At 42.4% G+C, this 14,399-nt stretch overlaps 2 protein-coding genes across 2 annotated transcripts in view; one reads left to right on the forward strand and one right to left on the reverse strand.

Annotated features, from left to right (window-relative positions):
- The window catches only part of LOC143355612 (elongation factor-like GTPase 1), a 35,044-nt gene that overhangs the window by 3,707 nt on the left and 16,938 nt on the right, over positions 1-14,399 (forward strand). The window contains exons 2-3 of the mRNA XM_076790601.1: positions 103-225; positions 409-557. Coding sequence (XP_076646716.1) covers positions 103-225; positions 409-557 — 272 coding nt within the window. The remainder of the gene's footprint in view (positions 1-102; positions 226-408; positions 558-14,399) is intronic.
- Dsx-c73a (doublesex cognate 73A) lies at positions 1,080-10,847 on the reverse strand. Its single transcript, XM_076790626.1, has 5 exons — positions 10,001-10,847; positions 4,765-5,019; positions 2,730-2,880; positions 2,155-2,277; positions 1,080-2,016 (listed from the first exon to the last, which is right to left on the reverse strand). The coding sequence occupies exons 1-5, from the start codon at positions 10,829-10,831 to the stop codon at positions 1,895-1,897; spliced, it is 1,482 nt and encodes a 493-aa protein (XP_076646741.1). The 5' UTR covers positions 10,832-10,847; the 3' UTR covers positions 1,080-1,894.

Below are 14,399 nucleotides of genomic sequence, written 5' to 3' on the forward strand. Positions count from 1 at the left end.
CCGATACAAGGACATCCGTGGTTCCTAGTTGGAATAATCGTAATGGTAATCGTAATAAAATCGATCAGAAGAAAATCTGTAATGTCGTTTGCAATGTATCAGATACGAAAGCAGTATGGTTAGCGGATTTCAACTGGCAACGCTTGCCGGGCCATTGTGCGAAGAGCCTATGACGGGTGTCTGTTTTGTCCTGAAGAAGTGGCAAATCTATCAAGACTCTCAAAGGTACAGCGCAAATTTGATCCTACCGAGCTGTAGTAATTAATACCTATTTTGGTTTGTTCTTTGTCTTACCGACTTACCATTTGATACCGATTGTTTTTTCTCTTATTCGCTTTGGGTTGCTCGTTAGTTGGTTCGAAACCATAGTTGTTGATCCAGAAAATCATGCGTTTGATTTTTCCACAGTGAAAATTGCGGTCAGAATCAAGGCCGTGTAGGTGGACTTTTGATGTCGGCGTGTAAAGAAGCTTGCCGTCGCGCATTCAACTCTAGACATCCCCGACTGGTTACGCCGATGTACAGTTGCAGCGTTTTGGTTAACTCGGATGTTTTAGGTAAGTTGAACCTGAAATACCTTTTACATTCGTTTTTGGTTGTTTTTCGTGCATTACCGCACGATGGCTGGGTTTTGCTCGATCCTTTCTATCGCGCTATCATGTCATAATATTCTTCTCATAATTGCACTTACGCGTTGCATACGTGTAATCACGAAGGAACGTATGTACAATCGAAATATACAGTAGTGTGCGAATTAATGTGGTCACACCAATATTTTGAATGCCTTATTAGTTTTTTAAAGTTGGCAACATGACTGTGTCGGTGGTAGCGGCTATTTTGTTGTACGTTTGATGAACTAGTCTGTGCTGGCCTGTCGAGAGGTATTGACATGTCGTTGGTGTGTTGACATTAATTCGCACACTACCGCAGAATAAAATAATGAAATAATAGGAGAAAATTTATGGAATGAGGACAATATCTACGTTGATTTCGACATTGAATTTTTAAGGGCATCATTGTTTACAATTTCGACTAAAACCGAACGGGACATATTGGGATATATTATCAGGGAGTGTTGTAGTTCTGCGTAGTTGAAACTTTCATTTGATCAACATTTTACACATTATACAGGATGCGTTCCGTACGAAATGAAATATGCACGAGTATACAATGTGTAGAACGTATAAAGATCCCACGAGTCGATAGATTGGCTTGTTTGGTCTTTCAGCGAATAGATTCTCTCGGTTTCCCGTTTCTGTTTAGACGTTGGACGGTGGACGTTACGGGTTCGATCAATCGAGTCACCAGTCTACTATCTTTTGTAGTTATTATTAAGAATTACTACTTTACGAGTAGTTGGACGGGTCCTCGCCAGTCGCTGTTAAGGTTCGCGCATTCTCGCTATTTGTCGGCGGTGGTCGCGTGTGGTCGTCACCCGTGGCCAGCGTTGTCTTTCGACGAGACGAAAGTCGCAAAAACTCGAGTTAGCGGAAATGCTAATGCGCGGAAAGTTTTTGTACACGAGAACCCTCTGCGTACACAGGGGTAAACAAACTGATCGACTTCGGAGATACGTTTACAGCAGAATAATAGTACCCCTCGTGGAGTTGGTCCGATCCGATTCGATTGAACATTGTGCGAGGGCCACTCCCACAAATCTACTTTTTTTTGGAACCATTTGTACTTGTACGCGTACACGATAGCGTTATTATAAATAAGAATAAGTAAGAGACTAATCGCGAACCGTAGGGAAGCGAGAAAAAGCGAAGAAGCGAATGCTAAGCGAAATGTGTAATAAATAAAAGGATGAATGGCGATAAGCGGATTGCACGTTTCGAGTCGAGGCGTTATCCTTGTATGCACGTCGATGATACGTGAGAGAAGGCGAATTGTTCTAGTTCCAAACGGCCGCGTCCATTAGTTGTTGCACTTTGTACCATGGAAAGCTTAATCGTTCCTCCGCTTCTTCTTTGTCGATACCACCAGGATACTCTACGGTGTCTTCGTTCAGACGATCTGCGAAGAAAGGAAACTAGATTCTAATTGCCGGAACCGGGACCGAGACGTTCGCAGACCACCTTGAAATGTATCCATTACAACGATCGACGACGAGAATCGATCGTAAATCGGAACGTAAAGAGATTCGTCGCGTACCTGATATGCTTCGCGTGTATCGCAAAGGTCGACCTTTTCTATTGCCTTGCACGCACATCATTCCATAGACGCGAATTCCTGGTACGCTCGCGTAAGTCGGCTGGTCGTGGCTCATGGGGCCTTCTGCGAAGTATAACGGACCGGTAAATTATTCAATTTATTTCACTTGTTCCTGTAGAAATTTCTATTGCCTAACATACATATTAGATACGTCTGTACACGATAATGTGCAGTGTACACGATAGCATTACGACTATTCGACTCGAATGGTGGACTTGGAGGTTAACACTAGGTTTACGGAACACTAAAAATGACTATTTTACATTACTTTATAAAAATAACATGAATGTATCTATCAAAATTTGTAGCTATTTTTTTACCTTTACAATCTGAACATTCGTAAATTAAAAATATTAGAATCCGTCATTTTGCCGGGTCCCATAAATCTAGTGTTAACATATCATTTCCAAGTTATGCGCATGCACATATTCCTTGGGGTGGGGGGTGGGGTAGGGGGCAATCTATAGTCTACAAAAACGTTGTATCCCATCGTATTAGAAAATTGGCTCTCTTACCGAGTATATTGGCGTCTGGACAGCGGCATATTACCAGATAATGAGATTTGCCAGTTCGTATATTTTGCAACGCGAGAAGAGACCAGTCCCTCGGTGTTCTGCATTCTCGCATTTCTGCTACCGGTTCGCAGGTCTTCACCAAAGTGAGGGCCTGAATCGTGAAACGTTCGATTAGACGTTGGGATGTAGACGAGGATCGTGCCGGCAATTTTCATACTTTCGCGTGTTCTACGCCTTCACGAGATAGATAGTTGTTCGAACGATTGAAACCAGTTTGGCAGAATGGATGCGCGATCAGCGCATACCTTGCTGCGCGCGACGTTCTTTCGAAAACTCGTTACACTGGTTGAAAGCGAATGAGATTATTTCTTGCGTTTGCGTTTATGTTTGCGTTCCCGCCAAGTGTAAGCCTGAAGAACTCTACGCTTACCGACTTTCTTGACCTCTTCCTCGCGAGCGTGACTCGCGGTAACGCGTGGGAGAAACGGTCTACCGCCGTGCCAACTAAACAAACGCTACACGAACACGTTCGCCATTTCTAATTTCCATAGTATCGCCAGAGAGGAAATGAGAGTGCTCACGCTCGGGGTTTTAGTGTCCCCACTTTTCTGCATCATCTTTTTAGCCTGGAACAGAACCTGCATCATCTTTTTAGCCTGGAACAGAACCACCATCAACTTTTTAGCCTGGACCAGAACCTGCATCATCTTTTTAGCCTGTATTAGAACCTGCATCATCTTTTTGGCTGGATCAGAGCCTACATAGAAGAGCCTCTTTTAACATAGAAGAAGTATCCACTCTGGCATTATTTGGAATCCGCTGCTAATGATGCAGGCTAAAAAGATGATGCAGGTTGTTCTGGTCCAGGCTAAAAATTAGACTAGGGAGCAGCACTATACCGGGGACACTAAAATCCCGGGCGTGAGAACTCTCATTTCCTCTCTGGTATCGTTATATTGTTTCTATGGGTCGAACGAAATTGCATCCGTGTCTCGGGAATATAAAAGCAGCAAGATCGGTAGGAGATGGTAATATACCAATTGCACTTCAGTCGTAAATGATCACCTGGAGCTTTCCTAAGATGGAAAAACGTTACCAAGGAAAAGACTTATGTGCGATGCTTACTGATTACTGTTGGACACTTATTATTGAAAATCAGGACACCATGTACAAACGTCATGCATGACGGAAACATTTTTAAATTTGTTTACACCAGAAATAAGTTACTTTATTCATTTAATTTTCTTTATTAAGCATTTCCACAACGAAATGTGAATATAACACGTAGTTTTATAATTTTGTGTAATGATTGGCACCCAAAAAGACAAAAAAAAAGATGTATGTAATTAAGCATAGTAAGCAAAGACACGCATAGCGACGGCCCTAGCGTGTCGAGAAAAGGCTGCAATGACCGTCTGGCGCGAACCCGTCGCGCACAAGCTATCAATGAACATTTTCTTAACCTGCTCATATACTGAGGGAAGCAAATACTTTTAGTGAATGGTTTCCTTACCAGAAATGTCTGTAGAATGCATTACTGTATAGTAAATTCCTCCTAGATAAAAGCTTTTTCACAGAAATACAAAAAAAGAGCGTATAAAGTACCCGCGTCGGCTCTTTTTCAAACTTTAACAACCATTTACAACTGTTAGGAAGTACATAAAAATATAATTAGCTATATGGATATGTAGAAGAAAGTCCCCTCTATCTTTTGACTCAAACCTGAACTTTCTCACGTGTTTAATTTTCGCGTAACACGTAATTTTTTTGATCAAAATCATGAATTTTTACAAAAACCAATATTTTTCGAATACGTTGCGTGATCGAGCAATTCTGCTTTCGGATTTGGTTCTAGAATGATAAAGTCTATAAAAATCACCCAACAAGTATTGTAAAATACGAAATAAGTTTTATTTTGTTGGACAGTGTGTCGTTTGGAAGCGACAACTGAGATAGCAATTTAAAATTCGATTTTCGATCAAATTGTATCGGGACGAAGGAGAAAAGTTCGAAAATAGAAGGCATAACGACTAACCTTGGTCCGTGGGTCGGTGACCAGCTCTGTGGTGTGGAGGTCGTCGCTATCGAGAGACGCGCTGCAAGGATCTCGGTATCTTCCTGGACAAGCGCACAAAGGCTGAGTGAAATTCAGTCGAACGTAGACGGCGTTGCAAACTTGCTGCACCGCGCACTCCGGCAACAAATAAATGTGCTGATTGTGCGGATAGTAGTGATATTTGGTTGGTTTCGCGAGTGCCGCGCTTGCGCCTTCCGGTAATCGTACTCCTGTCTAGAAATTCATCGATAAATACAATCATCCTTAGTTTTGTTCTATGCTGCGCTACAGATTATAAATTATAGATTATAGCAGAGAGGACATGAGAGTGCTCACGCTCGGGGTTTTAGTGTCCCCACTTTTCTGCATCATTTTTTTTAGCCTGGAATAGAACCTGCATCAACTTTTTAGCCTGGACCAGAACCTGCATCATCTTTTAGGCTGGATCAGAGCCTACATAGAAGAGCCTTTTTTAACATAGAAGTAGCATCCACTCTGGCATTATTAGGAATCCGCTGCTAATGATGCAGGTTCTGGTCTAGGCTAAAGAGATGATGCAGGTTCTGGTCCAGGCTAAAAATTAGACTAGGAGCAGCATTCCGGGCGTGAGCACTCTCATTTCCTCTCTGATTATAGAGTATAGAGTATAGATTGTAGATTCAAACTACCTCTACCAGGCACAGTAAGAAACCCTTTTCGCTTCTCTCAGGTTTTTTCTTCGTTCATGACAATACCCGAGTCGTTTCCCACTCGTAGTTTGAACTTGAACGAAACACGAATCTCGATCAGTCCACGAAACAGACTTTAGCTGATCCTTGAATAACCAACGGCAAGCGTTCGTATCTATCGCGTGATTCGCTAAACTCGTTATTACGCTGTTTCGTTTTTTGCTCTTTTCCCCCTTTTCCGTTTCTTTCTCTCTTATTATCTGTTCGTCGATTATCCTCGCCTTACTCACGGCAAATGGTTGGTATCTTCGCGATGTAGCGGTAATTGGAAGGCAGAAACAATAGGAGAAAAAGAGGAATAAATATCGAATAGAGCGGTGTACAGAAGAAACGTTGGAGAGCGGTTGGAACGGAACGAACGAAACGATCGGGTAGAAAAAGGACGCAAAATGATAGGGCGGGATATCGGCATGAGACAAGGAATAAAGCTGAATCGGTCGAGTCGTGACGAGTTTGTGAATCCGCGATCGTGATACTCGGCCAGTTTCTCGGTGTTTCTCGTGAACCACAAACTCGGCCGTTCTATTACGAATGACGCAATGTTATTATGGTTGCCGTGCCGCACGGCTCGACGAGTACCTACTAGTCGATGTCGATTAGCGGATTTCTATTCGTTCGTTTCTGAGAATCTCTTCGGCGCTCCGTGTAATTGGCTTTACTTTACGGGGAAAGAACCGTTTCACGAATCCTCGAATACTTTTCCATTTAATGTCTGTTCCATCCGTTTCATGATGCTCGAACCAATGGATTTGTCCAATATTTCCGTACACAAATATCATCTGAAAAATAGTAATGCCTCGCGTGCCCTACTCGTGTCTATTGGGATCTGACATAGGGCCCTGGACATGTTGTGCTTGAGGTTAACATTATGTTCATGGGGTTTTTATATTTTTTAATTAAAATGTTCTTAAGTATGAGCGAAATTTGTGAGTGGGCAGGTACATATCCTGCAGGAAGAAATAACGTTATATTTAATTTACACTGTAAGGTTATATGCCAAGCTTAGAGTATTTCGGCAGTAGATGGCGCTACTCAAAATGTCAGGTCCCAATATCCGCCGAAAAACAATCGCTCTACTATGATACGAAGAGACCCCGTGCAGTATTCTCCGCTACTCGTCGATCTGCGAAAATTACCTATTCCAAGTCTCGACAGCTTTTGTCGTTTTACCGTTTCAGGGATGAACTAGTTCGTTCTCACCCATACATCTTTTTCTACTAGTTTTTCGTTTCTTTCGGGCAACCCCTCTGTTTTTATTCCGTTCCGTTCCTTTTCGTCTATTTCCCTTATACTTGATTCTTTTAGCCTTTTATTCTTTTCCTCGCATCGTCACGTTCCACTACCGATATTAACACCGGTCGGTCCGTTCGCGCGTCACGGTCATGAACACTTGCCCTCCTTTTGCAATGCTAAAGCGAGCAACACGATTCGTGACAACTCCCTAAGCGAGTCCGAACGATTCTTTCTCGAGCGTTTCGAGCGGAACGACTCGAAAAAAACTTTACTATTTTCTCCCTCTCCGAGTGGAGCGAGGCAAGGTGCAAAAAGAAAGAAACAAAAAACCAGCGAAATGGAATTCCGTAACCCTTACGACGTTTTCTTTCGGCGACGTGACGTAAACACGAAGAACACGTCGTTCCTTTGTCTTTATCGTACGTCGAACACCGTCTATTCGATAGAAACTAGTAGATCATTGTAATTGTATTTTCTTTGGTGCTGGCCCAATCCTCAAGAGCGAAATCATCTCTTCTGATTCTTCACAATACAATTTTTTCATATACAAGACTAGGTTCGCTAATGAAAACGACAAACCTTGGAAATACTCGTGCAAGTAAAAGTATAGGCATTGTTGTGTCCGCGCTTCGATACTTGTGCACGCTTTAACTAAGACTCGTAACTCGTAAGTTATAACGGTGATCCCTTCGCGGGTCCGTGTTAAATGTAAAAAAGAAAACTAGTCAGATCGGACGCGATACACCGTGTTGTCCATTAACCTTAACCCACCTTAACCTTTAACGGATCATCGGAAACGGACAGTTGGCCAGTCAACAACACTTTCGTAACGTCGCACAATCATTAACCGGGGACGAGTAATGTAGCGCGGTTCGCTGGAACTACGAGATACGTACTTGGATAAAATTGAAACGCGTCGACCGTTGTACTTGGAAGAACATAGGGGAAAGTACATACGTGGCGCTACAACAACCTACAACATACCTACCGTTAGGGTAGAGGACCCAATTACCGTGAGAGTACCAATTGCCGGGCCTATATTAATTATATTCACTTTTAAAGCATAATGAATATAAAAAAAGAGACATATAATATGTATTTTAACTGCTACTTATAATATGTATTTTAACGCTCAATTTTCCTGGTCACTATCATTATTCGTTAGCTAAAAAATAGAAATAGAGGGTGTTGTTGGAGATGCAGGTAGTAATTGTGATTTATTTCTTATAATACTGAAATATGAAGTTCTTTTACTTGTAGTCAAAGCCTTCTTTTCATATTTCCTTATGATGCAAATGGGTTAACACTGAACCTACCGAGCCTTAAAAGTAACTAATATATGTTGTCTTATCAAAATTACGAGATTGAATTTATTTGGATCTTGTGGATTTAATTATTTTCACGAAATCATTTTTATAATTTCAGTAATTGTAAAATAAAAAATCTGGAACCAGTCATTTTCACCGGCGGTGGTAGGTTTAGTGTTAATGAAAAAATTTAATATCTCTTTCCTAATATTCATTACGCTTTAAAAATAAGCTAATTTGTCTATATATGTCGCCAAGGCCTGGCTAATAAGCGTCGCGGAGTTATCCCCACTACCGCGGGGTATGCCCGAAGCTCGAGAGGCCTCGGACGCCGTGGAGTGTAGACATAACACGGATATGTCTCCTAAACGATTCACGACGCTGGCAAGACCCGTGTTGTTGACATATATCGAGTATTCACTGTACAATTAATGTAGGCACAGTAATTGGTACCCCCACAGTGATTGGGTCCCTTGCCCTATGCGAATATAAGCTACGAGAGAAATTCATAAATTACCCGTCCGCCCCATTGATTTACCGTTCCATAGACGCGAAACGCTGTTCCCCTACATAATTGTTACGAACGAAAACGGTAGCGATGCGCGGCATCGGTGAAACCAGACGAACGCGTCGGGTCGAGATCACATGAGATGAAACGAGACGAAGCGAGATGAGACGACACGAAACAACACGACACAAAGCGAAACGCGGACGGAGCAGTGAAACGGCGAAGCAGTGAAAGACCGCAAGCCAAACGCGTCGTACCCTTGCTCTAACGTCCGTAACTTTCTAGACCGACCCATATGACATTTTTTCTCAAGTTCGTGACACTTGACGGTTCTCGCTGTACGACTCCGAGAATCTGGGTCCCTTTCTACTCTATTGCTCTATTGCTCGAAGAACCGTCGCGCTGCAGTCGCGGTCGCAGTCACAGTCACAGTCGCTTTTCTCTTCTTTCTTTACGCGAGTACCTACATTACATAAATCGTATCGCGTGGACATGCCGCTGTGTAAGCGTGCAAGTTGCGCTCTCGTCGTTATTATTTGTGTTCTTCAGCATCTTTTTCCCCTCGTTCCTCGGGCAATTTTGTCGGCGCAGTCAGCTGTTAGATTATTCTAAAAGACACGCGACAACGCTACTACACCTTATTTGGTATACAGGGTGTTTGGTAAATGGTGGGAAAAACTAATAGATATGCCTAATGCTTAGAGAAGAAAAGAAAGTTATATCAACATAGGTCCGGAAAAGATTAGTTTCTCAGTTATTATTAATAACTTATTAAAGTTTTTCTGCCACAATTTTCGTCACGTCGTCTTAAAGGTCCATTTACGTTATCGAGGCGTATTATTCTTGTTTACAATTTTTTACTTTATTTGGGAGCGTGTTCGGGGCTCAATGGGACGACGAGCTTGCATTGAGACAGGAGGTGGACATATTGAACATTTCCTCTAAGTCGATGCGACGAGAATTGTGGCACAAAAATTTTAATAACTCAGAAACTAATCATTTCCGGACCCATGTTAACATAACTTTTTTGTCTTCTCTATTAGGAATCTATTCCTAAAGTTTAGTCCATCATTTACGAAACACCCTGTATACGATTTAATATTGCACGACCGCACAGTGCGTTGAGTCAATGGGATTTCGGGACAAAAATCATAATTGTAGTTTAGATAAGTTATGTATGTTAACTAATCATTACATTTCGAGTGTTTTTTTATATAAATATTTACAAATACTTCCAATTTCACTTTTTACTGTAATATATACCAAAGAACTCTCCAGCGACGACTTTGTATAATAACACGGAAGTTTATTTTTTTATTTTTGTCCCATGACAAGGCACTGTGCGTTCGGGGTCGCGAAGCCAAGGTCAATTCCTCGGAGAATTCAACAAGAAACATGGCGAGAAGAAGGACGGTTGAGCTAGTAAATATTTTTCTTACCTCAGACAAGCTGGTGTAGTTCGTAGTCAATTTGATCTGGGGCCGTATTTTTCCAGGCGATTCCCGCGTTTCTTTCGCCGAAATTGTAACCGGGGTGGTCGTGAAATTCTCAAAAATCGTCGTCAACTTTTTCGACGAAAACAACGTGTCCTCGCCTGCCTCCTGTACAGGAGTAATAGTTCTCGAAGAAGTTTCGAGGGGAGCTGTATTGGCGTTGGTCGGCGCGGCGGTTCCTCCCGCAGCCGTGGTGCTGTTCGTCGTGGTTGATGCTTCGAAAGATTTGCCAGTGTTCGAAGATGTTGGCAACGATGTTGTCGGCAACGTCTCGATGATCTCGGTGAACGAATTGTGCCCGGTCGATATCGGTGGAATGATTGAGAACGGCGATGACGGTGACGATGGTAACGACGATGACGACGACAACGACGACGACGGCGATAGCGACGACGAGATTGGAATTACAGGATTATCGATGGCCGTTGTTGCGGACAACCCAAAAGACAATGGCCTCGGGGCAGTGTCGTCTCTAACCTCGTCGTTACCATTGTTGCCATTGTTACCTATTCCGGTGGTCCCCGTTCCAGTTCTGAAATCGACGTCGATACCATTGCCATTTCCGTTTCCACTTCCACTTCCACTTGCACTTTTCGTAATAGGACTGCTATTCGATTCACCCGGGAAGCTGGCCGATTTCTCCACGTCGAAGTACGTCGGTGTGGTTTGCTTCGATTTGACTTGGACACTTCGAAAATGAGTTTGAGACTGCGAGGGTAAAGCCACGGCCCCTGCCATCAGAATCACGAACCACGCCAGTCCACCGATCGGCCCCATCTTTATTTTAATCTGGAATCAATGCAGAAATCGGTGGACAAAAAGATTAAATAATCCTATAATCCTGGAAACCAATGACGGCTCGCGTATAGGCACTGTGGAACTGCAGTCCCCCCCCCCCCGCTATTTCCACTTGACATTATCGATAACATTTAACATAATAAGAAGATACCATAATCTTTGTATGGAACTGTGCGCTTCACAGTTTGCTTCATGGTCTGGAATTTTCTGCACCCCCACTAATCGTCTGGAAAAACGAAATTTTCTGGAGCAGCGCCCCACTAATTTTAGCTACGAGCCTCCATTGCTAGAAACGGATAAACGGACATCTTATTATGATGAAATCAAAATTTAAAATCTGACGCGTGATTGTGTTTGTTCTCAGCGTTGATTTTGTTCGTTTATCGTCGAGATAATGCGAACGATTACGAACGTAATTGTCGTTTCCGAAAAATTTCGACAGATCCTCGTTTACCAGTGTCGGATCGCCGAGGATCGCATCCCAAACGTGGAATACGAGATCCTATCGAATTCCATTCTCGACAAGGGTGTCTTCGTTTCTCACGCGTATTTTATAGCTTTCACGGCGAGACCGCTGTGCAACGAGAGCACTTTGTCGGGAGAGAAAAAAAAATGCAATGTGGAAAAGAGTATACTAAGCGGGGAGCGAGCAGCGAGGAGAAAGAGAAACGTGAAGATCCCAAGCTCCCTTAACGGTACAATATTATTTTTCGATCGAGAAATTGGATGAAAGTTCTTAAGCCGGTCGATACTATAGAAACGTTTCAACGGGCACCGGGTCTTGCTATTCAATCAGTCAGAATTATGCATATAAGCATGTATACATATACGTGTATGTACAGTTGAATACCAGTGCCAGTGCACTATACAAATATCATCTAAGAAATAGAAATGCCTCGCGCGCCCTACTCGTGTCTATTGGTTTCTGACATACACATTGGCGTGGACATGTTATGCTTGGTGTTAACCCTTAAAACTCGAATGGCGACTGTAAGGCGCCACTAAAAATTGCTGCATCATTATTCAAAATATTTTTTACATTATTAAATTTGTTTGTATTTAATAAATTACTAAATACTTCAGTATTGTACGAGTAAGTTACACCATGTTAGTATGTATAACATGAAAAAATATATATATAGAAGGGAAATATTCTAGTTCGGAAGAAATGTTTCGTTTTAGTGTTGAAATAGCTTCGAGTGCAAAGGATTATTATTGTGTTCATTGTGTTCTTATATTTTTTAATTAAGATGTTTTTAATTACGAGTGAAATTTGTGAGTGGGCAGGTACAAATCCTGCAGAAAGAAATAACGTTATTTTTAATTCACATTGTAATGTTATACGCCAAGCTTAAAGTATTTCTACTTTTCGGTAGTAGGTGGCGCCACTCGAAATGTCGGATCCCAGTATGCGCCGGAAAAGAATTCTGGTTATGCAGGTATAATAGTTAGAAGATTTCGAAAAATCAGAGAACATTAACGACATAAACACTACCGAAGTCTTTAAATTTGATACCTTCGAATATCGGATCATCGACTGAATTAATTAGTACGCTTTGTGCGAAAAATCCCTATAGTCAAAGTTTCGGTAAATGGGAATACTGTTCGCGCGTACGTACACGAATTGATCGGCGAACGAGAAGAAAGGGGAGAACGGAAAGACCTGGAACAGTAAGCGAGTATGTGAGTAGGCGAACGACCACCGACCGATGAACCGGTGAACGTTATTTACTTTTTCTATTCCCGCGAAGGCGTTCGGGGTGGCACAGTAATTATGGCGCGATATAATTTACCACGCGGATGTGGTGAAATTAGGTTAACTGGTACTCGCGTTTCTCGCGGGCCGTTATCTTTCTTCGTATTTTCAAGGTCGCTATATATATGCAACGGTTACCAATCAAGCGGTTAGATTAGCTTTCAAACACGAGATCGTTTAAGTACGTTCGTTCCACATACATATACATATGTATATTCTGGCTATATTCCGTCTTTTGCATCCATACCGGCGCGAATGACGAACTTGACGATCTCCTCGATGGTCGTTACGCTAATTCGTGCATCTTCTGCACCAACCGTATCGCGTTTCCTTTTAATACATCGTTTCCGTTATACCGTTATATCTAGAGAGTAGAAGCGTCGATTCATCGGTTCTCTTTTGCTTTCTCTGTTTTCGTGCGAGCGAAAATGTTCAAAGAAGTTTCCACCGGTTTATGGACCACCAGTTTTTGATCAAAACTTTAGTTAAAACTTTTTAGACTATCAACATTTTAGATAACGATCAAACGTACTACTCGTTGTACTCAAGATTGTAGCTTCTCTTCCCGAAAGGGGACGTCCGAAGTAACACTCGTTGTCGGTAACCGTTCTCTTCATACCTATGCATTGTAGAAACAAAGTGGACAGTTGTTACGACCGAGAGAATATTACCGGCGCCTTCTTTCAAAAAACGGACTACGGAATATCGCTGGAAATTGCAATAACTGTTGCAAATGCAAATGATGCCGAAAAGTCCTTCGAGAACAACGACAAAATCCAGAATTCTATATATACATACACACATAGATCGGGCTTTGGTCGAAACATTCTCATCTCCTTAATTAACCCATTTTCGTATCATTAGCGTATATATACGCTCAATTTTCCCGGTCACTATCACCGGAGCGTATATATACGCTCAATTTATTTTTTCTTATAATGCTGAAATATGAAGTTCTTTTACTTGTAGTCATTTTTGTACTTAAATATAATAAAAAAAACTTTGATGATAAAGGGCTTCTTATCATATTTCCTTATGATGCAAACGGGTTAACCGATTTAACGGCATTATAAAAACGTACCATGGTACACAATGGCGCAATTATCGTGACGATTTTATGTACCTTGAAAATTGTCTGACATTTGTACGGTTGTCGGTCCGTTGTTTTATTTTGCTTTTCTTAAACATTTTCTATAGCTATAGCAGGTGAAATACCTAGTCTAGGAAGACGCGTACGTCGCGGAAGCTTAAGTTTGATCGCCGATCACCACCGATCGATCGGTGTCGGGCCACATTTTCGCGTGTATACAATCACCTCTACGAAGAATTTGACTTTTTAGCATTACGTTCATCGAACATCGAGCGGGAAATTGAATCAGATCTCGTACCTTTCGGGAAAGCTTGATCGGACGGCAGATGAATCGATGCTGACCTTGGTTGAACTTTTAATTGTACGTTGACGTTGACTCGACTTCTAATCCGATCTGGAGCTGGATATCGATTGCGACCTTGACCTTGACCGTGACCTTGACCTTGACCTTGGCCTTGACCTCGACCTTGATCCAGAGCTCGACCTTGCGCTGGAACCGGACCCGGCGCGTTCGAGTTGTTTGGCGATCCTCGAACGGGGTGCACTAGCAGCGTACGAGAGGATATTGTCCCGGGTTGCCGGAAGAGCGTAGCTCGGAGAGCGAAAAACGGCCGTCGGGGAAGGATGTTTCTCTTTCGATTTGTTCGAGTTCGACGGTCGAGCCTGGACGTCGAATCCGCGTCGTTGTCGAGCCGCACCGT

Source organism: Halictus rubicundus, chromosome 7, assembly GCF_050948215.1.
Source record: "Halictus rubicundus isolate RS-2024b chromosome 7, iyHalRubi1_principal, whole genome shotgun sequence".
In the NCBI taxonomy this organism is placed as follows: domain Eukaryota; kingdom Metazoa; phylum Arthropoda; class Insecta; order Hymenoptera; family Halictidae; genus Halictus; species Halictus rubicundus.

Bases quoted from the DNA above. Each gene is read 5' to 3' on its own strand.
- Dsx-c73a (XM_076790626.1), bottom strand. From the start codon at position 10,831: ATGGGGCCGATCGGTGGACTGGCGTGGTTCGTGATTCTGATGGCAGGG. The intron at 2,881-4,764 runs GTTAGTCGTTAT...TTCACGATTCAG, and splicing joins TCACCGACCCACGGACCAAG to GCCCTCACTTTGGTGAAGAC. The intron at 2,017-2,154 runs GTACGCGACGAA...CTTTCTTCGCAG, and splicing joins ATACACGCGAAGCATATCAG to ATCGTCTGAACGAAGACACC.